Source organism: Dendropsophus ebraccatus, chromosome 5 (genome assembly GCF_027789765.1).
Source record: "Dendropsophus ebraccatus isolate aDenEbr1 chromosome 5, aDenEbr1.pat, whole genome shotgun sequence".
Taxonomy (NCBI): Eukaryota; Metazoa; Chordata; class Amphibia; order Anura; family Hylidae; genus Dendropsophus; species Dendropsophus ebraccatus.
The window spans coordinates 29,148,009-29,175,841 of NC_091458.1; the positions used below are offsets into that span (position 1 = coordinate 29,148,009).

Genomic DNA, 27,833 nt, shown 5'->3' on the forward strand with positions numbered 1-27,833 from the left:
GAAGGAAGCAGTGACCTATGTAATATGTATTTGTCAGTGACAACTGAGCTACATGTGACAGGGGTAATTAAAAGAAGAGAGGGGTTACAACATCTTGTAGTTAATCCAATTATAGGACTGGTCAAATCACAGGCAAATGTGTTGATTTTGCAGGTGGCAGTGACCTACATAACTAATGTAATTATATTAGTGACAACTGAGCCTCATTTGACAGGGCCAATGAAATGAAGAGCTTAGGGTTTAAACATCCTGCATTCAACCCTATTGTAGGACTGGGCAAGTCACAGAATAGAGTGTGTTGATTTTGTAGGTGGCAGTGACCTAGATAATTAATATAATTATATAAGTGACAACTGAGCAGTGTGACAGCAACAATGAAATGACGAGCGTGGGGTTACAACATCCTGTAGTTAATCAGATTATAAGACTGGTCAAATCACAGCAGAAGAGTGTGTTGATTTTGCAGGTGGCAATGACCTGTGACTCTACACCTGTTATGGTAACACAGTGCCTTTAGTATGCTATATGCTGTTTTAGGGTATACAGTAAAGCTGATAGGATGCAAAATAAGGATATGTTCACACTATGTAAGTTCTGTGGAAATCACGACCGTTGTTTCAACGGCCGTGATTTCCACGGAATTTACGTAGTGCTGCAGGCTGAAGGGATCCGGCCGGAGTGTATACACATGGTATACATTCCGGCCGGGATCCCTAGCAGCGCTGTAGAAAACTGACATGTCTGTTTTCTGCGGCCACTATTCAGTGAATAGCGGTCGCAGAAAACCCTGTTACTCACTGCACACTATGGAGCGAGCCGCTCCAGCTATGGGGAGTTCTGATGTCGGCGTGCATGGATGCACCCGCATCAGAACTCAGAACGCTTAAGATCATCCGGACGTTACTGCAGTACTGGCCGGGATGATCTTTTCAGAGACCGGCCATTCCATGACCCAGCCGGGTCACAGAACGACCTGTCTCATACATAGTGTGAACACAGTCTGAGGGTATATGGTATATAGGATAAGCGGATATGTTAATTTATCAAGCCAATAATATAGACGTGTGTTTTTCTTTAGATTATTAACAGGTAACGTACAGAATCAAGGTTGTCCTGACAAACTAATCCACCGGTGATTGGATGAGTAGGATCATCACAGTGGTTATCACATTCAAAGTTATTATTGTTTCCAAACTTGATGGTTTTCTAAAGAGATTCAGCATTAACGGCATAATTCTTCCTAACTACATCATGTAATACTGTCCGAAAGACAGCGATACACAGATAGGACTCTGATGGAATGGGATCCTTGTGTTCCATCAGATAAGATACCCCAGACAGCACTTAGTCAATAGAGAAATCACTTGCACACTGTGCCTATTCACCTGCTGGGCTCAGAGGTTAAACTGAAGCTGCCGCGGATTTACAGATTAAGATCCAGAAGGAATTGTAGCTCTGCTATGCAGGACCATAGAGGATACTGTGCCGCCAAATGAAGGCAATAGGATCTCAATTTTATGTCTCTTTGATAAATCTTTGTATTTCACATTTAAATCCATGCCCCAATATAGCATTGTACTAACCCTAAGCTTCTAGGATCAATTTTACATAGTCATAGTAAACAGGTACAGGTCACCACCACAGGTCAGAACACAGAACATCTACTGCTGCCAGCTCCATTTGTGATCTGATATTACCAAGTCACTTCATGGAAACTCTTCTCTTCTTTGTTTACCGATATAGTCCGATAAACTGTTGGGTCACTGTCTTCCACAGAATCAACACTCTTCTCTTTTGCTGCCATCCTCATTCTGCTCTCGGTTATATGATATTAATTCTCAATTGACTTATAACAGTTCACCTTTAAGATGCTGTGTAATCATTACTAACACTATCATATAAATGGTCAAGTCACTACCTCCTACAAGATCAACATACTCTTCTTCTGCTGCTGCTGTTATTATTCAGTCCCACAATTACACCGTATACGCAGCAGATCTGCAGCAGATTTGATGCTTTGTTCATTTATGTAGATCTAATCTGCTGCGTATTTGCTGCGTATCGCAGCAGTAAATACGCTGCGTATACAGGGCTGTAGTAACAGCTGCTGCTGCCCTAGGCACTAAACCTGAAGACGCCCCATCTTCACACACCTATTGGCGATACCAGACCTGACCAATACCACCATACCCCCCACCTCCCTGGAAAAGACACCAGATTTACTGGCAAGTCTGAACGGGAGGAGGGAAACTAAAAAAATAAAAACAAAAAAAAAATAGTTTTTTCTGTCCCTCTGCTCCCTGGTGCTGCCCCCCTGCAAGGTGCTACCCTAGGCACCAGACCACGGGTGCCTAGTGGTAAATACAGCCCTGTGCGTATACGGTGTGTGTGTTTATACCCTTAATAAGGTTTCCTTACGTGCGTAATAACAAAAAACACTGAAATGGTTAAAGACCCGCACAAGACAATAGAACGGCAATCCTTCCTCTATCTCTGCCTGACTCCAGGTTGTTTCAGTTCACAGAATCACTATCTCCTCCATAATGAAGGATTGCTGATAGATCTGTAGCTTCTGTAAAGGAGCCAGAAGGCTGAGATTTTTTCAGATTTTGAGACCATCGGGCTGCATCCGAGCACAGCCTTGTGATTTACTAGGATTGCCTATTCTTTCATCCGTCTACACAACCTTCTATTGTTTATCCCAAGAAAGACATATATATTTCTATGGATAATTTGCTACTGAGACATATGCAGAAGAAACATACAGTGGGACCTTAGTTTAAGAGTAACTTGGATTGAGAGTGTTTTGCAAGAAAAGCTCACAGTGTTTCAAAATTGTACCTTGATGTAAGAGCATTGCTTTGGTATAAGAGCTCCCTGTACTAGGTGGGAAAAAAAAAAATCGGGGAGGGGCATGGTCTGCATAGCGGGGCCTACAGCACTGTACTCTTACCCAGGAAGTCTCCATCATCTTCCAAATCATAGCAGATCCACTTCAGGCTGGGGCGTACATCAGGGGACAGGACTGTGGAGGTAATCTTTTCAGCTGTAACCCCTCTCTCCCCCAAATATGTGCCCACAAATGCCCTGCTCATTCCTTCATGCTCCCTGCAGTCTCTGTCAGCCCTTGTGCTTCCCATCCTCTCCATTCCTGCTATAATGTGCCTGCACGTAAACTCAGCTATACACACTGCTGCTATAATGTGCCTGCACTTACACTCAGCTATACACACTGCTGCTATAATGTGCCTGCACTTACACTCAGCTATACACACTGCTGCTATAATGTGCCTGCACTCACACTCAGCCATTCACACTGCTGTATAAAAAAGTTTATGTCTCTGTCCTCCTGCCCAGCTCTGTGATTCTCATTCCTGATTGGTCCATGCTGACCACACCCCTTCCCCATTGCTGTCATGTGACCACACAGACCTCTGACAGCAGCCCTGCTTCTCTATTCCAGCCTGTTGTACTACACTACTGCATTATGGGGATCTGCACCATCATTCTGTATCTACAAACTGCTGCTGTTTTTTCATTCTTATGCACTTACCAGCACATGTTGTCTGGTGGTAAAAATGTACTGTTACCAGTTAGAAAAGAGCAAATCTATTCACAGATCTTTTCGAATCTGTGTACTTGGGAAGCAGGAGGCAGAAGGTAAGATTTTGCCCTGCCATTACAGACAATAGCAAGGCACTAGGTAGCTGTGGAGAGGACGGCACTTCTGACAGTGGTGATGCTCGAGGTGATAGGTATCAGGAGATGTGGTAGAGAAGACCCGGCACTCACCAAGTAGACCTGCTAATTTATTGTGCAATAAGCATCAGGTACAACAAGGACATGTTTCAGCCAAGCATGGCCTTCATCAGCTTAGGTGGTAGCAGGGCACTTGTCCTGGACGATTAGGAGCTACGGTATGCCTATTCTCAGTTCTCAGGGCAATTTTTTAGTTATATTTCAAGCCTACTCCCAAAACCCTGCAAAACCAATCTAGGGCTTATTTTTGAAAAAAACAGGGTGAGGGTATAAACCCACACACCGTATATGCAGCGTATTTACTGCTGCGTTACGCAGCAAATACGCAGCAAACACGCAGAAAATACGCAGCAAATACGCAGCAGATTAGATCTAAATAACTGAACACAGCATCAAGTCTGTAACAACAAATCTGCTGCGTATTTGCTGCGTATCTGCTGTGTATACGCTGTGTGGGTTTGTACCCTAAAGGTTTTTTAGGTGGAAATGTGGATCTAAATATGGATTATACAGTGGTGCCTTGTATAACAAGCATAATTCGTTCCGGCACCGTGCTTGTAATCCAAATCACTCTTAAAGCAAAGCAAATTTTCCCATAAGAAATCATTGAAATGCAGAAAATTGGTTCTACGCACCAAAAATAATGATTTTTTTTTTATTCTGAATAACATGTAAAACAGATGAAACAAACATTCAGAAACAGCAGAATATGTTATATTATACGTTACTGTACAGTAATAGAGAGGATGGGAAACACAAGGGCTGACAGAGACTGCAGGGAGCATGAAGGAATGAGCAGGACATATGTGGGCACATACATGCAGCACTCACTGTCCGGGGAGAGAGGGGTTACAGCTATGGAGAGATTACCTCCACAGTCATGTCCTCTGATGCAAGCCCCAGCCTGAAGTGGATCTGCTATGATTTTGAAGGTGATGGAGACTTCCTGGGTCAGAGTACAGGGCTGTAGACTCCGCTATGCAGACCATGCCCCTCCCCCACTCCCCCTCCCACCCAGTACAGGGAGCTCTTAAACCAAAGCAATGCTCTTAAACCAAGTCACAATTTTGAAAAACTGTGAGCTCTTCTTGCAAAACGCTCTCAATCCAAGTTACTCTTAAACCAAGGTACCACTGTAAATGGAAGGGGCATATCTAGAAGATACTAGTATATGTAACCTGGACAGCAAAAGGGGAATGCTTCTATTGGCGGGCACGGGTCTGTTTAAGTGGGCATGAGGTCATTGAAATGAATGATTCCTATACTATGGATAGTGTGCAAGCAGCCTAAAGCCACATCGTCGTCCATGGCCATCAATGACCATTTTATTCCGTTCTGTACCTTCGTGTAGAATTTGGACTTAGAATGTATTACTCCCTTAGTAATTTTGCTGTTCGTGATTTAGTTACTGGCATCAATTGAAGAAAGAAGAAAACACTGAATATAACTGGGTTTCTTTTTCTTTAGGGCATTAAGGACATTTCGCTTGACAGGTTTATGCATGGTGGAGCCAATGTAACAGGATTCCAGCTGGTGGATTTTAATACTCCAATAGTAACTGAATTAATGCAGCGATGGAAGACGTTGGACCAGCGGGAATATCCGGGATCAGAAAGTCCACCAAAGGTAGTACATGTTTCTTGTATTAAATTTATAGAACATGATTCCCTTAATATACTGATGGTGCAGACGTGTAAGCTGCACAAGGGAGCAGAGTCCCAAGGGACCACTGGTCTTCACTGGCTTACTATGCGTTGGACTTGCTGCAGCAGGCAACCCCCAGGTCCCTACTCCTGGCTTGGCTTGATAACTGTGGTGGGTGAGGTGCAGCTGTAGACACGTAAGCAGGCTGGTAGGCAGGAACACAGCGTAACCAAGACAGCAGTCATGGGGTGGAACCACAGGCAGGCAGCAGGGACCACGGGCACGAATTATGGGCAAAAGCTGGCATCACACACTAGGAAGCATACAGAGGCTTCAACATTGAAGCCTGGAGCAGGCTGGGAATAAATAGGGGCTGGCTGCATGTAGCAGCCAATTAAAGGGGTACTCCGGGCTGGGGTCATTTTTATTGTACGGCCCGGGAAGGGGTGGTTATAGAAGCCGCCGGTCACTTACCTCCCCAGTTCCAGCGCTGGGTCCCTGATCGCGCCACCCCGTTCTCCCATCCGGCTGCATCTTCCTGGTCTGAGCTGTGGCTTGAAATGTGACATCTCAAGGCAGCTCAGCCTTTTAGTGGCTGAGACGGGACTTCGCTGCGACCGCTAAATGGCTGAGCTGCGGCAGCTGGACGGGAGAACGGGGCAGCGCGATCCTGGACCCGACGCTGGAACCGGGGAGGTAAGTGACCGGCGGTGTCTATATCCACCACCTCCCCGGCAGTACAATAAAAATTACCCCAGCCCGGAGTACCCCTTTAAGGGGTGAAGTTCTTTGCTATGCAGGAGCTGTTTTTCTCCTCTCTGTGCTCTGTGTCATTACAAAAAACTTCTAACATGTCATAGAGACACGTCAAAATTCTTGACCAGTCCAGGTCTGAGTGTCTGAGTTAGAAAAAAGAGTCGGGCCCTTTTTTATAACTCAGAGCAGAAAGTGGACCGCGCTGCAGCGCATCTTCTCCTGGCTCATTCTCCTGATCGGTATGGGTATGAACACTTAAACTCGGACCGATCATAACTTTTCTATGACTTGTCAATAGTTTTTTGTAATGTGACACTTTAACTTGTATTACAATGTAACCTTTATTTTGCCAGTACCCTTGTGTTATGCCAACTATTTTGTAAATGACACAGAAATTCTCTCTCCGGTATGTACTGCCCCCGCAGACCCTACACTAGCTTGTATTACTTATTCTTGGACTATTCCTTTAAGTCTCAGCTAAACCAGCGAGCTACAATTATTTTTTTTTCCATCTTCAGCCTTATTTTCCTTTACATCTTATGTGTTTCTTGAAATTCCCAGTGCTGCTTATAATCCCCCACCGCCAGTTTGCGGGCTTTAAATCAAGAGGTCATGAATTGAGCTTGACTCAGGCATTGATTATTTATTAGAAAACCTCCACAAGTGCTTCATGACCAGGAATACGTTATTCGGAAGCCACACTCCACGCTCTGGTATTATCAACTCATTCATTGTTGACCTAGTTCAGATATTCAGTTACAGCGGTGACCTCAGAGCTGTGTGAGCGACTGGATGTATTTTATCGCCTTACAGAGAGAAATTGGTAAAATTACAGCATACAGCTCGGAGGTTGACTGCAGCCGAGTCTAGTTCATCATGTCCTGCCTTACATGAAGGAATACAGTGGGGTGGCTGACCTCTTTCCTGGCTCGTTCAGTACAAACAAATCTCAAGACGCAATTATTGGAATAAAAAAAATAAAAAAAAATTATTTAATTGATTATTACTGCACTTAGAAATAATAAGTGGATGTGTGACCGTAAGTCACCTAACCTTTACTGTATGACTATTTTCTTGCGACAGGTTATTTCAACAACACGTATAAATCAATAGTACAAGCAAATGTAGGAAACTTTGTAATATACCTTATTAGAGAAAAGTGCTTAAAAGGGAACTCTGGGAAAAACAAACAAACAGGAAAGGCAGTAAGTAGTGGGAACATAACAGTCATGTTATATTTACCCATCCCAGTGCCTCCGAAGTGCTTCACTCACAATCACCCTTTGACCTCCTGTATCTGGTATTCCTGTGTTGTCACGGCCCTGCACAGATATACCCACTTAGCCAATCAGTGACTGAGGCGGGACACCTCTGCAGTCACTCATTAGCAGAGCAGGTAAGAATCGGGAGATACAAGAGACTGGTGGATGACTGTGAGTGTTGAAGCTGCGGCTGCAGAACAGGTAAGTATAACTTTATTCCCCTTTAAACATGAATTCACTCTAAAAACTGCTCAATTCTGTCCTAGGCTTACAAGATTGAATTGCAGCTCACTGAGAGAACAGGTTACCTGCTGCCTTTACAATTCTACCAAGAGGAGAAGGAGGAGAAGGGAGAAAAGAGAGGTAGTGAATATAGAGAGATTTAGGGGCACATTTATCAATGATCACCGCAGATATACATCACGAAAAAGGCACATATTTTTGCCTTTTTCTTGGTGCATACCGGGCATAAGTCTCATTCACCTGAAGGACAGGGGGGCAAGGGGGGCAAAAAGGCGTGTAGATTTCTGTGCCAACCGTGCAGCCAGTGCAGATAGCGCCGAGGTTTGAGATGTGTGTCTCTTAGTAAATTTGGCAGGATGGACAAGTACAGTGGTCTTAATCAGTGGGTCCCCTTTCCCTTCCCCAGAGTCTACACAAGAGCTTACCATGTGTTGGATCCTTCTGCATGGCTTGATTCATAGCTTACACTGTTCATTACTACTCTATAAAGTCTTCCATACTTCGTCTCTGTGTGTGCCAGGATTTGTTACAAAACCAAGGGCCAGTCAATCTATGAGTATGTGCTCTAGATGAAATTAGTCAATCTATAGTAGTAATAGTATGCACAGTAGGTATAACAAGGTCTCCTATGTCCTTTCTCTGCAATTGAAAGTAAATGCTTTGTCCGATATATAACTGGAGTCCAATTAAAACTGTTACTTCCCTCTATTTCAGTACACCTCCGCACTTACATACGATGGCGTTCTGGTGATGGCTGAAGCCTTCCGTAACTTGCGAAGACAAAAAGTTGATCTTTCAAGAAGAGGAAATGCAGGAGATTGTCTTGCCAATCCAGCTGCTCCCTGGGGGCAAGGAATTGACATGGAAAGAAATTTAAAACAGGTAATTCTGGCTACTTCTAATTCTTACAAAACTACAATTACTGTCATGCCTGGCCTAATGGGAATTATAGTTTTGCGACAGTTGTAGGGCCTGAGTTTCATATAAGTCGACTATATTCATAAGTAGAGACTTCTTCCAGGGAGACGGGACTCCGCTACAGTCGCTGATTGGCAGAGCTGCCTTGAGACACCACGCTTTGACCAGGAAGCGGCCGCGGGACGGGAGTACCAAGTGGCGCGATTTAAAGGGGTTATCCAGCGCTACAAAAACATGGCCAATTTTCCCCAACTCTTGTCTCCAGTTCAGGTGTGGTTTGCAATTAAGCTCCATTTACTTCAATGGAACTGAGTTTGAAACCCCACCCAAGCTGGAGACAAGAGAGGGGGAAAAGTGGCCATGTTTTTGTAGCGCTGGATAACCCCTTTAAGAATATGTGTGACTCATAACCATTTATAATAAACCTAGTTCTTTTATAGTATCAGTATGACAACACAAACAATAGCAGCATTCACTGTCACTTCATATAGAAATCATTATATACTGGATGTGGGGCTTGATCATAGTGCTGAGTTCTGAAATGAACTCTCCAGCCGGGAAACAAGTGAGCACAGAACCATTAATTCTTATTAATGAAGCTGTCAGCATTAATGAAGATAGACCGATACTGCCAGATCCTTAGGTGTTTAGTTTGTTCTGGTGCTTGAACCAGTAATTCTTCATTTTACATAATGCATGCACAGAAATTATATGGACCTCGGTCAGAATCAGAATTGAGAGCTCCCCTAGATGACTAAACCTTTATTAAAGGTCATTTCAACCAGTCACATAATGGTGGATCCATCTCAAAAGGTTAAGAATCACATTAAAAACACACACATTGCACATAGTCCACTGAACAACCGACGTGTTTCTGGAGTCTTACGCCCCCTTAGTCATGATTTTCACCAGTACCTTAGTACAGTTACAATTGTGCACTGCTCACTTTCATTATATATCTGTATAGGAGGGATTCTGTTTTTATCATTTAAAGGGGAAGTCCGGTGTTGTGCATTTTTTTCAAAAGAGCCGGAGAGGAGGTGGCTGAAGATAACAACATGCACCTACCTCCCCGGCTTCAGTGCAGGGTGGTGCTGTCCCCAGCTCCGGTTCCCAGTCTCATCAGTCGTGATGTGTCAGCTCTGCTTAGCCAATCAGCAGGCCAAGACTCTGCAACGGCCACCAGTGCTGGAGGTCCCCGGGGCTCAGTCTCTTCCTGGTCTGAGTGGGGACCCAGCTCGTGACGTGTGAGGTCTGCTCAGGCATGACCCAGGTCCCTGCTCACAACAGGAAGCAAACGGGCACCGGAGGGGCAGTAGCCGGCCACAAGTGCTGGAGCGGAGGAGGTAAGAGCACTTTATTTCTTTTATGCTCCACCTCCTCAGCACTTGCTAAAAAAAAAAAAAAGAATCTGGCCTGACTTCTCCTTTAAAAGAAATAAATAAAGTAGGCCTGTCACATAGACATTTGATGCTTGATCTGCCCCTATCATGTTATAGAACAGTTGTATATGAGTAGACTTTTACACGGCTTTGTGGGAAATCATCCTGTGCAACTTGTCATTTCTAAACCTGAATCTCTAATCATTCTAATAGTCCAGTGGGTGGTCCTAATCAGAGATTTTAAAAGCGTGCATATAGAAATTCCTATCAGTCACTGAATAGGACCTCCCACTGGACTCCTAAGCCTAGAACAAGCCAGGGTTAGATCAATAAATATACATTGTATGCATCTAATATATAGATTTTCCTAGGATTATATTTACTTTGACTGATATTTACGTCTCTACATCTTTATTCCAAGGTCCGAATACAGGGATTAACTGGAAATGTACAATTTGATCACTATGGAAGAAGAGTAAACTACACAATGGATGTTTTGGAGTTGAAGAGTTCAGGCCTAAGGAAGGTGCGTACATTTCGTCTACATCAGGGATGAGGAACCTTCAGCCCTCCAGCTGTTGCAAACTACAACTCCCATCATGCCTGAAGAGCCAAAGGCTGTCCAGGCATGATGGCAATTGTAGTTTGGGATCCCTTATTCCTACTCTACAAACATAGACAAATACATTTTCTCAGTATACTCTATGGGGGAGATCTATCAAACATGGTTTAAAGTGAAACTGGCTCAGTTGCCCCTAGCAACCAATCAGATTCCATCTTTCATTCCTCATAGACTCTTTGGAAAATGAAAGGTGAATTCTGATTGGTTGCTGGGGCAACTGAGCCAGTTCTGCTGTACATCAGTTTGATAAATCTCCCTATTGGATCTATGCTTGTTCCGGGTTATTATTTAGCTTCATTATCTAAGTGCTCAATGAAATGGGATTGAATAGAAATAGTAATAAAGAGGATATGATATGAATATACTAACACCAGTGCTATTCATGGGTGAGACTGCGTAGACGGACTGGCAGATAAATGCTCTGTAAATCAAGCGGATCAATGCGTATTTAGAGTTTTTCAATTAAATAGAATGAAAATTCTTGTGAGTAATTTTTTAAATATATCTTTATAGCAGTAGTAGTTAAAGGGAATCTGTCAGTGCTCGTGATCTGAGCTGCTGGCAGGGATATAGCAGCTTGTACAAGTCAATAATTGTGTTAGGTCTGGCATGCAGCCAAACTCCTTCCCCTCTGCTTCTCCCCCTTAGTTTAAGGGTGCGTTCACACGTAACAGATTGCCCTGTACAGTCTATGGGCAGACAAACTCACAGCTGAATGCACATCCCGCTGCGAGTTTGTCAGCAGCCCGCCCCACACCGTTGGAGCCTATACATCACCTGCTCCCTGCTCCGGCTTGCTTCAGGGGTTCCCGGCACGTCTTACTCGGCCAATCTGTGCGCTGCCCCGCCGCAGCCCACTGATTGGCTGAGCAGGACGTGAAGACACCGGGAGACCCGAAGCAAGCTGGAGCGGGGAGCAGGTTATGCATAGGCTCCGGCGGTGGGGGGTTAACGTGGCGGGCTGCTGACAAACTCGCAGCGGGATGTGCATCCAGCTGCGAGTTTGTCTGCCCATAGAGATTACAGGGCAGGGATCCACAGCGTGTCTCGCTGCGAGTTTGCAACGAGGAATCTGCTGCAGATCTGTTACATGTGAACCCACCCTAAGGGTACGTTCACACTTACCGGATCCGCAGCGTATCTTCTGCTGCGGATATTTTAATAGATCGGACGATTACGCACACTACGGTGTATAATATGTTAGTTAACTTTATAACTTTCTATGTGTTTTATGTATGCAATGGGAAGGGGGGGGGGATTTTCACTTTTATTGGGGGAGGGGCTTTGGGGTACTTTGTAAAACTTTTATTTATTTATTTTTTTACACTTTTATAGTTCCCTTAGGGAACTATCACTTACATATATTGGATCAGTAACACTGATCTCTGCTATGCCATAGCATTGCAGGGATCAGTGTTATCTGTGATCTTCTGATTCAGCCTGCCTGTGGGCCGATCCGAGGACTGCACGGAGGAAGGTAAGAGACCTCCGGCAGTCAGGAAAAGCGATCAGGACCCCCGCAGACACGCTGCGGGGTCCCGAACGCTAAGTGACCAGAGATGCTCCGGTCACTTATACTTAAACGCCGCGGCGCAATCGCGGCGTTTAAGGGGTTAATGGCGGGCGGCCCATTGAGGGTGAGGGCCTGGCTGCAGATAGCCCTCAGATCACGAGCTGAGCCCGCTCCATAGCCCGGGACCGCGCCAGGGCGTACATTTACGTCCTCTTGCGTTAAGTCCCAGGCAGTGAGGGCGTAAATGTATGCCCGTTGTCGTTAAGGGGTTACAGGGATACTCCAGGAAAAAAAAATCTTTCAAATCCACTGGTGTCAGGTAGTTATATAGATTTGTAATTTACTTTTATTTAAAAATCTCCAGTCTTCAAGTACTTATCAGATGCTGTATGCCCTGCAGGAAGTGGTGTATTCTTTCCAGTCTGACACAGTGCTCTCTGCTGCCACCTCTGTCCATTACAGGAACTGTCCAGAGCATTAGAAAATCCCTTTCCTGCTCTGGACAGTTCCTGACAGAGACAGAGGTGGCAGCAGAGAGCACTGTGTCAGACTGGAAAGAATACACCACTATCTGCAGGGCATACAGCAGCTGATAAGTACTGGAAGACTTGAGATTTTTAAATAGAAGTAAATTACAAATCTATATAACTTTCTTACACCAGTTAATTTGAAAGAGAGAAAAGTTTACTGCATACAGTGACCCCCTAACTTACAATGGCCTAAAGATACAATATTTTCAACATACAATGGTCCTTTCTGTACCAACAAAACTTGAGACCAGACTCAACATACAATGCTATGGACAGTCAGGATCTGCAGCACATGTAAATAACCAGATGAACCAATGAAACTGGCCATTTTACTGGTAAATCCCCAGTATTAGTGAAATGCATGCACTGGTTGGCTGTCTAGTAGTGATTCTCTCAGTATAGTGTGATACTACATGTCCTGTCCTGCTCTGTACCTGCTGGGCCAGTTTTCCATAGAATTTGTGTTTTAGTGTTTTAGGTATTTTCTCATTTTACAGATGTAACAAAGCTGAGTTTGTTATTTTTCACCCACATATCTATGATTTTGGGCACTGTTGGATAGCAGGTAAACTGATAGCAGGACATTAACATAACTAGCTGTAATGGGATATATTGTTAGGGTATGGCACCAATATTAAAATGGCAGGGACCAACTATAAAATCCACTGCCAATTGTTTGGATGAAGTGGCAGTGGAGCCAAAAAGCCATGTACTGTGGCATCTACCGTTGACTCTGCCCAGGCCAGTCCCCCATAGAAAGCTATGCTTTGGACTTAAGTGCGTCTTAATAGACAGCTATGCCTATTGACTGTAGTGGGTCAGTCATGTGGCCTCCATGGAAAGCCATGCCTATTAACTATAATGGGCAAATAAAGTGGCCTCCATAGAATGCCATGCCTTTTCAACTGTAGTAGGCTAACCATGTGGCCTCCATAGAAAGCCATGCCTTTCAGCTGTAGTAGGCTAACCATGTGGGCTCCATAGAAAGCCATGCCTTTCAGCTGTAGTAGGCTAACCATGTGGGCTCCATAGAATGCCATGCCTTTCAGCTGTAGTAGGCTAACCATGTGGGCTCCATAGAAAGCCATGCCTTTCAGCTGTAGTAGGCTAACCATGTGGGCTCCATAGAATGCCATGCCTTTCAGCTGTAGTAGGCTAACCATGTGGGCTCCATAGAAACCAACACTCGTTGACTATAATAGGGCAATTATGTGAGTGTTGAGTACAGTGGGTTGTTCATGCTGCCCCCATAGAAAGTCACGGCAGTGAACTATAATCGACACACCATGGATCCTCCATAGAAAGCCATGCCTGTATACTATAATGAGTCAATGTGGCAGGTGTGACCCCCAACAAATTGACCCTCAACAACTGAACTTAGATAGCATATCCCAGCAATGACCCCTGAGGGTACGCTGAAACAACCATTTCAACAATGCGGCTCAGTAGAGTTAAATTACATTTTTAGCCGTTTTATCTGTATGTGTAAGATAGGAATCTTTAAGCTTTATACACACACATTGTTAGGATGCGAGCGCTGCAGTGCTTTCTTTCTCTGTAGCTGCGGCCGGGTATATATATATATATATATATATATATATATATATATATATACAGTATTAAGTCTGTAACACTGGTGTATATGTGTATGTCAGTAGTGTCTGTAACACTGGTGTATATGTATGTGTTTGTGTATGTCAGTAGTGTCTCAAGTGATTGACAGGTCTGCTCCCAAAGATGTTCTGCAGCAGCTTCTATAAATGCTGGGCTCTAATAAAAGAACCCACCATTAATATCTGCTGTATTTTCTTTTATTTCTAGATGAGTATTTATTATTACACTGAGATGATTTCCCTGTGTACAGGCTACTCATGGTGTATACATCAGCACTAGTGTAATCACATTACAGTGTATATATGTGTGTATTTCAGTGGCGTATCTGTATATATGTTAATGGTGCCTCTGTGTGTGTATATATGTGCGTCATTGTCTGTGATTGGCAGAGGGGGGGGGGGCAGGGGAGCGTACAGGATTCATGGGGCCCCGTACAGTTTTCTGCTATGGGGCCCCATGAATCCTAGCTACGCCCCTGCTGGTTCCTGATAGTACTGCACTGACTGTGTCCCTCTATGCCGGTTCCTGACACACATGTAACATAACCAAGCAGGTCAACTCTAGAGTAGACTGAAATGTACCCAGAATCTGTAAAAATTCAGCTCCCATTTTAATTTGCTTATAACATGCCCCCGAGCGGTTGTGTTGTTGTATTCAATCCTCATCACTGAATCAATGGAGGAAGGACATGGGAGGGGTGATGGAGCCGTTGACTCACTATGCATGTAAATGTGTCACCATCAATACTTTTATGTGCATTGACAGTTGCGGCTGAGGGAGTAATGCTGAAATTGCATTGACGGTCTAGGATTGGGGGCTGGGCATGACTACATGGGGACGTTTTCAGTTCAGATAATCGTGAAACCATTGACTTGTATAATTATTTTTATTGGTTAATATTGAGAAGCAAATGAAATAATGTAGCAGGGAAACAAATTGGTAAATCTCTTCTTGGTCTGCCTACAAAAAAATTGGATTTTCAATCACTTATGTGCTCTGGAGTTCTCAGTAAAGTAAAAAAAAATTTTCATGAATGAAATTGTGCCAGATGATTATTTCCCTGAAATGGCATAGCAATGTGGCAGTCAGTGGCAGACAGCCATGGCATGGCACTATGACATAGAACAGCACTGTGTCAGGTTCATACCATGGAATTCACATGCCTTGCATCGAAAGGTCCCTGCTGTTGGTGCTTCCACCCCTTGATTGGCTTCCATGGTCTCATGGACTGACATCACTATAGATGCCATGCTTGCTATAGACCACTACTGTAGATGTCATGTCATTCCCTTGTGTTCAGAGCAGAATATTTTATTCCATAATAATCCTTTTGCTATCAAAAGTCCCATTGAAAGGGCAAAATTCATGAAAACCCTGCCATCAAAAAGGTCCTTATTGGGTGTATGCAGGTCAATGTCCAATTTTTGGCAATTTAAATGTTAGTAGAACAGTTTGTATTATTAGTAATAATGTAGTAATAATGTATTTTTTTTTCACTTTTTGGACTTTGTTATCTTGTCTGAGCTGTTTTTAACAGCATTTAGTGACATGCTTTACAGCCTGGCTCATGGACATAGACGAAAATAGACAGTCTGTCTCCATGAGATAATTGTGAAACATTACTGAGCATGCTCTGTGACCTATGAAGATGTCATTCCACTGGGAGCTGCTATTGTCTTGTATTGATGCTATTTATCTACTGTTGTCACCTGACGCTGAAATGCTATACAGATCACTTTACGGCAGCCTCCTCTCATCACCACAGACACAGCAGGAAGTCTCAGCTTAGTTTTAGCCCCAGTGGTGACAATGGAAACTGCATGATTTTAGGGTTATTTTACAGTATAGATAGAAAAATTTAAAAAAAAATTCTTAAAACATAACATGGTAACATATAAAAACATAATTTAAGCAATTAGTCATTTTCTGATGATACCTTTACTTTAAACAATATAGCCTCCTTTCTTTGTGGTCTCGCAGGTACCTTTATCTTTTTCAAAAAGAACACTGAGGACCACCAAAGTGACTTGTGATTCAGGAACCAATATAGTGATGGGAGATTCCCTTTAATAGGTTGTGAACAATGGTGAACTCCAGATGGCATTGTCTTCTGTTTAACCCTATGCTTCCACTGTACGCTTGTCTATGCAACCATTCCTATCTTCTCTTGGCCTCCTAGATATCTAGGAAACTAAGCTCTTCCAGATGAGGTCTAGAGAAGATAGACATGGTTGCATAGAGTGGTAACAAATGGTCATGCAGCAGACAACATTTCCACTTCACCATTGTTCACAACCTACTGTATTAAAGGGAACCTCCAATTACTTTATTGGTTCCTCCACTACCAGTCACTTTAGTGGTCCTCGGTAGGTTCTGTTTGGCCCTATGACGTTGAGTGATAGACCTCTGCCTACACACAAACAAGAAAAATGATGTGTACATTGTTGCTGTGTATTGACTATTTCAGCAGATTAGAACACCCATTTGGGTGGATACCAAATGAGTGTCCCGGCCTATACAAATTTGACTCCCCTACCCTACTAAGATGTGTGTATGAGAAAGCAGAGTTCAGCAAATGAGCAAGTTATATATTTTTTCAGGGTAAATTTAGGCAAAAGGATTCCAGTGACTACTCAAGTCTGTTGTGAAATTTGCCAGGTCTGTAGGGTCTGTTGCAGGCTTCTGATAGATGTTACGCAGAATGAAGATAAAAAGCTGAGGGCACTCACCAATGAGGTGCTGTATTCCTTATTTTAAAATGCAGTTAAAAATAGGCAGGACATGCACGTGAAATGGCCGTCATGTTCGTACTGCTATGAGTTTTGGCTTCTCTGCCTGAGGCTATGTTCACACTGCGTATGTTTCTGGCCATAGTGCGAACCGCGAATATACGCACGTAGTTTTGCTATGTTCGCTTGAAAGTATACAATATACGGCCGCACGGTGCACACTACTTATGAGCTTACGGCCGGATGGTATACGGCGCCGTGAAAAATGAACAAGACCATTGTTTGAGGACGGAAATGTTGAAACTCACGGCCGTGGATTTCCATGCGGTCCCGTATGGAGTACTTATTTCAGCCAAATTGAACTTGATTTTTCGATCCAAAAGGTTCTGTGTGGTTTACGGGGCTTGGCGAAGATTTCCAAGTAAATGACCTGTTTCAGATCGCTTCAAGACAAGCTAGGGAAGCATAACTGTACTATGGGCGCATGTTCGCGGTTCGTACGCATCCGGCCGCATGTCTATTTTTCCCACGCCCGTAGTTTCAGCCGCACATGTACGGCGGCGTACGAAATGCGGCCGGACTCATACGCAGTGTGAACATAGCCTGAGACAGTACGTTCTGCTGATTTTTAACTGCATTTTGGAAAAAAGAATACTGCACGTTATTGGTGAGTGCCCTCAGCTTTTTATCTTCACTCTGCTCACTATCCTGGATTTATGAGGAGAACCTCCATTGCAGTCAAGATATAGTCCATCCATACTACATGTTCCAACTATTTGTATTTTCCTCGTTATTAAGTAGTGTCGGTGCTCTTTCTAGAGACTCAGAAACTTCTGATAGATGTGATGATATAGGATGCAAGAGCAATGCATCATGGGACATAGTTACCAAAGTCACTGCAAGTTTTACAGTCAAGGTGACATCTCAAGATTCTGTGTTTCTGTTTTTGCACCTTGGAGAAAGAAATTATCCCAAAAACTCAACACCTCGAGCACTTTTTCTTCTAACAGCATTTCTGCATAAGAATATTAAACTACGGTAGTTTTAGAGTTTCTTCTTCGGGAGAACATATGTGTTCCGTAACTACCAAGACATTTCAGTCTTCTTAGACACCTGCACATTGATTTATATTGCATGCATAATTCAATAGCTCAAATGTGGCCAAGAATTCTACCTTGTTAACTGAGCCGGGAGGAAATACACCTTTGTCTAGGATGTCTTCATTTATACATCCCCTTATGGAAATGAAACTGTTAGACAAGGATGTGCCGGGGGCAGTGCTTTATGTATTCTATTCGTCTATTCTTTCTTCTGGGGATTATCGGCTTCTGGCGGTAACATATCACACAGAATCTTCCCGTGACCTTGGCCACTTGACATCTGTAGGTCATTGTGTATGGTAAGCAGAGCTTGTGTGCATCCACCGAGGGCAAGATATACAAGGAACAAATAAAATATAGGAGAAAAAAAAGTTAAAATGCAGACAAAAAGAACACTAAATTGTTACAAAGCTTTCTGTAGTTGATATTTTCCCAAATCGGTATTTCAGGTGTTGTATGAAGAAATGAGCAAATCCAAAAAAATTTACATTTGGATCATTCAGCAATGAGGGGATTTTTTAAGATAATGGTAGAAGAAATATTTTAACTCTTCCCATCCACTGCGGTGCTATAAGACCCTTTCACACAACCTGATGGATGCACAATTACGACTGCCGGTCAACAAGATTAGCAATTTTTAAATACGGAATCACATGGCCCCATGAATGATCGATGCTTTTTGATTCAATCATTGTTGGCCTCTATTGTGTTCCCTACAACAATAGTGGGGTTGTCCAGGTAGCAGAAAATGTTTTGTTCTGTCTCTGTGTTCATTTCCTCTTCCTGTTTGCCTCAGAAGTATAACGTCACATGCCCCCACTTGAAGTTCTGGCCGTCCCATAGGCTCCATTCTATGCTCAGGCAGATTCCGCCGTCTGCCCAAACAATTGACATGTTAATTATTTGGGCGGATAGTGGAATCTGCCTGAGAATAGAATGGAGCCTATGGGATGGGAGGAACTTCAAGCAGGGGCGCGCGGCAGAATCCGCTTAAAGTTCTATGCACAGATTCCGTAGTGTGCACATACCCTAAGATGGCAACATCAAGCAGCTATTGGACACCATGATACTCCTGATATGCACCCACCCCACTCTCGTCTTGGAAGGTTACTTTCAAAATAGGCACAAAGAAGAGGTGAAGTGAGAGCTGAGGAGCAGGACAGGAAAGACTTTTTCTACTTTACAGACAACCACTTTAAGTGCCGTCCCAAAATATCCAATCAGCTCAAAGTCAGTGTCTTCCACTCTGAAAAATCTGATTGGCAATGACTTTTATTTACTGGTTATAACTTGCATCGGCTTAGGGATCAGATTACAAGCAATACAAGTCTATGGAGGGGGAGGAAAGAGATAGGAGGAGGAGTGCCTGGAAGCATAAACACACAGTAGAGAAAGAAAGACTTGTAGAACCAAAATCTATTGAAAAAGACATATACAAGATTATTAAAGTGACTGTACCACCAGGCCCAGGCTGAAGCACTGGAGGCAGCTGACCCACCCTTAGTGGGTGGAAACCCCAGCCCCTCTATGATAGGGTTCTATTGATTCAAATGGAGCCACGTCATGGAGGGGCTGGGGTTTCTTCCCACTAAGGGTGGGTCGGCCCGCCTCCAGTGCTTCAGCCTGGGCCTGGTGGTACAGTCACTTTAATGACCATATGTACTCCTCATTTATACACACAGGGCGGCTTATCCTTAAAACGAGAGGTAGGCTTTACTAATAGTGCATTAGTCAATAAACCTATATGCATGAGCTATAAAGGGATAGAGGAGCACTGATCATGTGAGGAGTTATGGTGGACGCGACATAAACACACCTATTCTTGAGTCTTGTTTGAAGTCCCTGAGCCTGGGATAAATTATTAGAGATCACCGCAACTCGATCATCCTTGAGTCCAGTTGGTTGGCATTTGAATACCGGTGGCTAAAGAAGTTGGATGCAGTCCTAGAAAGTCTGGGAAAACATAGACACAGGCATGGCCCATAGGCTGGATCCATGTTTTTCCAGACTCATCCAACTTCTATCGGTAATTAAATGCCTCTGTGACATCAATAAAGGAAGAAAACGGCTCATTGCATCAAATGGCTATGTTCACACAACGTTTTTTCAGCTCCGTTTAAAATAACATCCGTCATTTTGAGTCTAAAATAACAGACATCATTTAGCTGTCTAGCCTTCCCTTAGTGCAATGACTGTTGTTTGCACATTATTCTAGTTTGGGGTTATAATTGCCCTTTGGGTGCAGCTTAAATGAAAAGTCCATTGAATTTAATAGTAAAAACGGAGAAAGAACGGTGACAAAAGAAAAACTGTGTGTGAACAACTAATAAAAAATGTCCGCTGCTTGCAAAAGACATCCGAAAATAATGATCATGTTCATTATTTTGTGTCCGCGGTAAAAACGTCCGTTATTCAATACATTGTGTACATTGGACGTCCATCTTTCTATTGACTTCAATGCATTGCCATTGCAGTCAGTTAAATCGCGGCAAAAACGGACGTTATTTTAAATCACAAAAACGGCTGCCTTTTCTCTATTTTGGACGTTGTGTGAACAAAGCCTATCACCGCAAAGTTTTGTCACCTACAGCATATATCTTATACATCTCGAGACATTTTTGTTCATATATGACATGGCTGAGACTCGGCTCCACTCTGCTAAATCTGGCATTCATGCAGTTTGTACATGACCTATATAGTCCTCTTCCAAAAATAATTATTTGTTATTAAGTGGCGGCCATTCACTTAAAGGGGTAGTGCGGCGCTAATCATTTATTTACAAAATAACACACATTACAAAGTTATACAACTGTATGTTATGTATGTGAATGGCCCCCTTCCCCGTGTTTCCCCCCACCCGCGCTAGACCCGGAAGTGTTGGTGCATTATACTTACCGCATTCGTGTCAACCCCGTCAGCCATCTTGTGGCAATGACGTCGTCTTCGGGAGGCCAGCCAAACGGCTTCATCCATCCCTCATGCTCAGCCAATCGCAGCTGAGCAGCTGATGACGCGGCATAGGGGGCCAGAATGAGGGACGGATGGAGGAAAGGTGCGGACGGGGTCGACACGAATGTGGTAAGTATAATGCACCAACACTTTCGGGTCTAGCGTGGGTGGGTGGGGGACACGGAGAAGGGGGCCATTCACAAACATAACACACATTACAAAGTTGTATAACTTTGTAATGTGTGTTATTTTGTGAATAAATGTTTAGCGCCGCACTACCCCTTTAATTTCAACAGTGTGTGAACATAGCCTTTCTCTGTTTTCAATCCACTGAAAACTGAGCAAAATACTGTGTGGGAACATAACCTTACAGTGTGTGAGAGTAACCAATGTCTGAAACTAGGGATGGCTTGAACCAGCCGAGGTTCGGGTTCGTACGAACCCGAACTCTCGGCAATGATTCCCGCTGTCTGCACACTCCGTGGAGAGGGTTGATACAGCGGGAGGAACGCCTGGAAAACTGGGATACAGCTATAGCCATTGGCAGGTTCGGACCATCCTTATCTGAAACCAAAAGACAAAAATATTCCCCCTGAATTCCAGTCACATTCTCAGTATAATACCGGTTCTTATAGCATTGCTGTTTCCTGGGCGACATGGAATTAAATGCATATTTTTTTTATGATTTGATGTTTTTATATAATGTCAGTTTTCCTCTGCTTTCCATTTCTCAAATATATTTGAGATCTCTAAATATCCAATTTTAGTTCCCGGAATGGATGTGCACTTTTCCATAGAGACTGTGAGCCCCGGGGAGCTGCGGCTGATTGCAGTAAGGACAAATTAGGTCAAATGTCAGAATGCTGATGGCTTGTGTGTGAACAGGAGCTGAATTGTTTTTATGAAGACACAGCAGAGAATCTGTCAAGGAGGTCTCTGATGGGTTGTAATCAGCGGCGGTCCTCCAGGTTTACGGCTACTCAGGAATGCATGTCATTGTTCATGGTATACTGAATGAATAAACTGCAGTGCGAGCAGCTTCCCGGCCAACATAAATGATTGTATTATTGACGGGACATAACATTACCATACTGTATCCTCCGAGGTAAAGAACGGAAAAAAAATCTAAAGGTTGTTAAAAAATGCCAGATCCAGACTATGGCTTTTACCGATGTAATAATATAGAATAGCAACAAGCAATAAAAGTTAATTAGTTCTAATCTTGGGAAAATAAGAAAATCCTTCAACCCCTTCCCGACCCCGCAAATATTGATTTTTGACTCTCGTCTTCTTCCTCCTCACCTTCTAAGACCCATAACCGCTTTTATTTTTCCACTGACAGTCATACAGGGCTTAATTTTTTTTAGACAAGTTCTACTGTTTATTGGCACCTTTTGTGTTATCATAGGCTATGTTCACACAACGTTTAACAGCGTCTGTTGCATAGCAATGGTCGCTGTTAAACAGCCGGCCGCCGGGCTGCACCCAGCCCGTTCCTGCAGCCGATACCTCCGTATCGGCTGCAGGAACGTTCTTTTTTCCCAATTGATTTGCGGGCACCGGCCGCTGTGCCCACAAATCAATTAGCCATTCACACAACGACGTTGAACATAGCCATAGAGTGTTGTAAAAAGACAAAAAATTGTAAAGAATTAGCAATCAAGCAAATTTGTGGGACCATAATTTACTGTGAATTTTTCAATTTAAAAAAAAAATTACAAACAAAAAATCTATGTATCATCATGTATCATCATGTATCATCAATGTATCATCATTTTTTTCTGGGTTAAGGCTGGGTTAGGGTTAGGGCTGATTTTTTTTTGTGTGTGTGTGTGTGTGTGTGTGTGTGTGTGCCAAGATCTGTATCTTTTATTGAATTGACAAGATTTGGCTTTTCAATCACTTTTTTGTTCAGTGTTTTTCTGGGATCAGATATAATATGATCAATTATCATAAATTTTGGACTTAAATTTTTTTTTGCATTTACACCATTATCTGTGCAGGATCGGGAATGTCATTATTTAATCATTTGGATAATTCTGCACAAGACAATATCAAATATATTTCTTTTCTTGTTTCCATTTTTTAGGCTATGTTCACACAACGTCCTTATATGCAAAATAACGGCTGTTGTTTTTTAAATAATGGCTGTCAATAATGTTCATTTATGACCATCATTATGAAAGACAGTTATTTTGGAAAATGGGTAAAATAGGGTGATTAGAATTTTTAATATTTTACTTTTTTTTAACACTTTTATCCCTTTAAAAACTTTTGTGGGGCATTCCTGAAAGTTGCTTTGAAATAAAATATTAAATGGTAAGTGGGAACAAGGAGCAACACAAGCCTCTTTTTTAGATTGAGATCCACGAATGTGGAGGCCAAGTTGCCACCTTAATCTCTTTGTCATGTTCCTCATTCCAAAACAATATCTAAGTTTTCCTAGGACATTATCCTGCTGATAAAGGTCACTGCCATTAGGGAATCCTGCTGCTATGAAAGGGGGGGGGGGTCTTTACAGTATTGAGATAGGTGCTATGTGTCACAGTAACATCCACATGATGCCAGGAAACAAGGTTTCCAGCAGAACATTGCCATTCACATGGCCCCGTTGGCTTGTCTTTTTCTCATAGTGCATCCTGGTGCCATCTCTTTTTTGGAGATGGCACCAGGATGCACTATGGAAAGAAGACAAGGAAGGTAATGACCCAGCTGTCCACATGTTGTAAGAAAATCATGATTCATCAGACCAGGACACCTTCTTTGATTGCTCCATAGACCAGTTTTGATACTCATATGCCCACAGTAGCTGATTTTCTCATTGATGATCTTCAATGGGATCAGACCAGATGGACTAGACTTTGCTCACATGTCAATTAATGAGGGTCCTTCTACACGATCCGATATAGCGTTGCATGCATTAGTGCCTTCAGAGTAATCGAGTGGCCTGGTTGCACAAACAATCCTTGTATCTTTCTTGTGGCCATTTTAACATATTGCTATCGACTGCACATCCTGTTTACATCGGAGATGTGCGGCCAATGGAATGAAATTTTTCCAAGGATATACAATGCTTAGCTAATTTTATGAAAAGTATGGTAAAACGTCTCTTAAATGCCCAACAATACAATAAAACTGTAACAACACTACTAAGTTCATCATACAAAACCATAAGAAAACTTGCGGGCGCATTGACCTTAACAAACCATTTATCCCAGCCTCATCTGTATTGTGACTCTCATTTTGATTAAGAAGAAAAAAGGCTGGTGACAGCTCGGCCACTCCTTCTCGCAGCTTCTTTTCAGACCTGAGCTAATAACTTTACCCCCATCACTTAAGTAATACTCATTTTTCAAGGTCCCATGACAAAAAATCCATCAGAGAGGAGGATGATGGGAATTAAGTGCATACTATACATCTAGGTGTCAAATGTAAATGGTTTGGAGGTCAGGCAGCTTAATAAAGGAAAACTATGAGGGATTAGTAGCATCAGGCCTGGATGTGTCTCCAAACCTTTCCTGTAAGGCAATAAATGCTATCACTTTAACAACAAGCATCTACGTTTCCATAAAGGGTATTCCAAGTTGTATTATACTAAAAATGTGCTGCATTCCGCCGAAAGAATTGACATGTCAAGCCGAATCGGCCGGCCCATAGAATGGTGTTCATGGAGCGGGCGGAAAGGCGCGGGCAATGGAATCCGACGGTTTTTATCTGCGTGAATTCCGTAGTCTGAATCCGCCCTAAAAGAGAAGTCCGATAATTGTTGATTTTTTTTTAGCTGGCGGGGGGAGGGGGGAACATAATAAACATTCACTACTTACCTCTCCCCATGCCTATGCATCGTTGGTTTGATGCTCTGGGACTCACGCCAGGCTCTTGGATCTTCTGCTGCTGGAACGTCACAGCTTGTTTGATAGACTGCCCGCTCAGCCAGTCAGTGACTGGGGTGGGACACTGCTGCAGTCACTCATTGGCTGATGGGGCAGTCCATCAGCCGGGTCAGGTATTTTCATGACGATATTGGAACTCAGTTGGGAAGCCTATTGTGAAGTGAGCTGTATGTTAGGTAAGTTAGTGGTGCATACCGTACTATACGTGAGATGGGCTGTGATGCATACTGTACTGTATGTGAGATGAGCTGTATGTTAGGTGAGTGGTGATGCATACTGTACTGTATCTGAAGTGAGCTTTATGTTAGGTACGCGGGGATGCATATCATACTATATGTGAGGTGAGCTGTGATGCATACTGTACTATATGTGAGGTGAGCTGTGATGCATACTGTACTATATGTGAGGTGAGCTGTGATGCATACTGTACTATATGTAAGGTGAGCTATGATGCATACTGTACTATATGTGAGGTGAGCTGTGATGCATACTGTACTATATGTAAGGTGAGCTGTGATGCATACTGTACTATATGTGAGGTGAGCTGTGATGCATACTGTACTATATGTAAGGTGAGCTGTGATGCATACTGTACTATATGTAAGGTGAGCTGTGATGCATACTGTACTATATGTGAGGTGAGCTGTGATGCATACTGTACTATATGTAAGGTGAGCTGTGATGCATACTGTACTATATGTAAGGTGAGCTATGATGCATATCATACTATATGTGAGGTGAGCTGTGATGCATACTGTACTATATGTAAGGTGAGCTGTGATACATCTGTAATTTGATAATACTTAGATGAATAAATAATATTCAATTTCTGACAAATAGTAACAGTGCATATACATTACAAAGGTGCCCGGTCAATATCATATTACTATCTATAACATAGAATTTCTATACTTCACTTGGTCTGTTGGAGGACCAACCAACAGTAGGAGTCGGCAGTCAGGTAGCCTGAGTCAGGTGGTTTAAACCCCAGTGATGCAGGTGCCAGGCAGCCAATCAATGATGCAAGAGCGCTGATCTAATCACAAGCAGCCTGACACTTTCTGCAAATCAAGGGTGGGAGATTTAAATGGGTGTTGGCGCTGTAGCCCGGAGTGCTTGGATGGTAACAGCAGGTGGGGGTTGGTGTTCTCACTGGGGCACTTGTAATGGTGGCCAGAAGTGGTGTTATCCACCCCTTGACACACTGGCTATGGACTTTCTAAGGTTATCACCAGGGGCGTAGCTAGGGGTTCAACCTAGGGGGGGGCGAGTGAGTCTCAGTGGGCCCCCATCCGATTATGTTATCCATAGGGAACCTCAGTAGATGACAATTCTTTCCGAATTATAAAGTGAATATTCTACTACATTATTCATAGTGAACAGGGACTGAGAACAGTGGAAAAGACTTTCTACATTTCACATATATAACCATGTAAAAATGAAAGGCGCTATCCAGTTTTGCAAAAACATAGCTGTCTTTTTCCATAAACAGCGCCACTCTCCTCCAAAGCTTGGATGTGGTAGTGCAGCTCAGTTCCACTAAAAGAGAATGGAACCCCTTCATGTTGAAATTCAGCTTCTCAGTGCATCCATATAATCGTTAGGCCTTCTGTGCCTCAATATAGCAATTATTTCCCTCTGTTTCCATGTAGTAGTTAGGGCCCTCTATGCGCTCATATAGAAGTTAGACTCCCCTCTGTGCATCTATCTAGTATTTTGACCTCTCTATGCAGGTAACCCCCCCAAACCCCGCCAAAAAAGGTAGTATCCTCCATGTAGGCATCCCCTCCAGCACCATCTGATGTAGGAAATCCCCCTGGTATGTATTCCCCATGCAGCCACCATCTTCCCCAGCAGTAATCTCCCTGGTAATCCTCCTGGTGGTTAGACACCACCACCACCACTGTGAGTAGACTGTACCTCCAAATTAGGTACCCACTTTTCAGTTAGCCAGCACATCCAATACTCCAACCCCTATAGATAACATCCTTCCCAGGAGTTAGCCCCACCCACCCATATAAGTCTTCTCCTCTATAACTAAGGGAAAAAACTAAGGAAAAAAGCCATACTTACCTGCTGTGCGGTTGCAGTACTGTAGTCTTCTCATGTCAACTCTCTCCCTGCTCTGTGAGCGCACAAGTGACATCACTCATGTTCCACAGCTCTAAGGGAGGGAATGGCCTCTTGTGGCCAAAACAGTGATTGGCAGGGTGGAGAGCCAATGCTCTCCTTTCCTTGTCAATCACCCTGCGGCATTCAACTGTACGTTCTCCTCGCATACAAGCGCATACAACTAAATGGTCAGACACAACATTTGGTAGCCGTGTGGGCCCCCAGGAGCACTGGTACCTGGCCAGGGGCCACCTACAGCCCATTTGTTAAGTCTGTCTGCAAAAGCAATAGCTTTTGCGGACAACATTAACTGGCTAAATCTTCAGTGGGCCCCCTGCCTGTGTGGGCCCGGGAGCCACCGGCCCCTCTGCCCCCACCAAATTACTCTACTGGTTAGCACAAGTGTGGATGTAGGTCCGGGGGAGAATGAGCACAGAGTCCAGCACTTAACCAAACAATGACTTTACTTAAAGGAGAAGTCCGTAGAAATGTTTTATTAAAATATTGTGTGGTCCCCCAAAAGTTATACAAATCCCCAATATACACTTATTACGGGAAATGCTTATAAAGTGCTTTTTCCCTGCACTTACTACTGTATCAAGGCTTCACTTCCTGGATAAAATGGTGATGTCACTTCCTGGATAACATGGTGATGTCACTTCCTGGATAACATGGTGATGTCACTTCCTGGATAACATGGAGGATGATGGCAGGGGGACACTGAGGGACACAGGGCACTGGAGGGACACTGAGCACCCCTCTGCCATCATCCTCTCCAGCAGCCACAGCCCGCACAGCTCTGGGAGT

At 43.4% G+C, this 27,833-nt stretch overlaps 1 protein-coding gene across 4 annotated transcripts in view; it reads left to right on the forward strand.

Annotated features, from left to right (window-relative positions):
• The window catches only part of GRIA4 (glutamate ionotropic receptor AMPA type subunit 4), a 246,764-nt gene that overhangs the window by 173,045 nt on the left and 45,886 nt on the right, over nt 1-27,833 (forward strand). For all 4 annotated transcript variants that reach the window (XM_069972021.1, XM_069972020.1, XM_069972023.1 and 1 more), the window contains exons 6-8: nt 5,227-5,385; nt 8,379-8,546; nt 10,386-10,490. In XM_069972021.1, the coding sequence (XP_069828122.1) occupies nt 5,227-5,385; nt 8,379-8,546; nt 10,386-10,490 (432 nt within the window). The remainder of the gene's footprint in view (nt 1-5,226; nt 5,386-8,378; nt 8,547-10,385; nt 10,491-27,833) is intronic.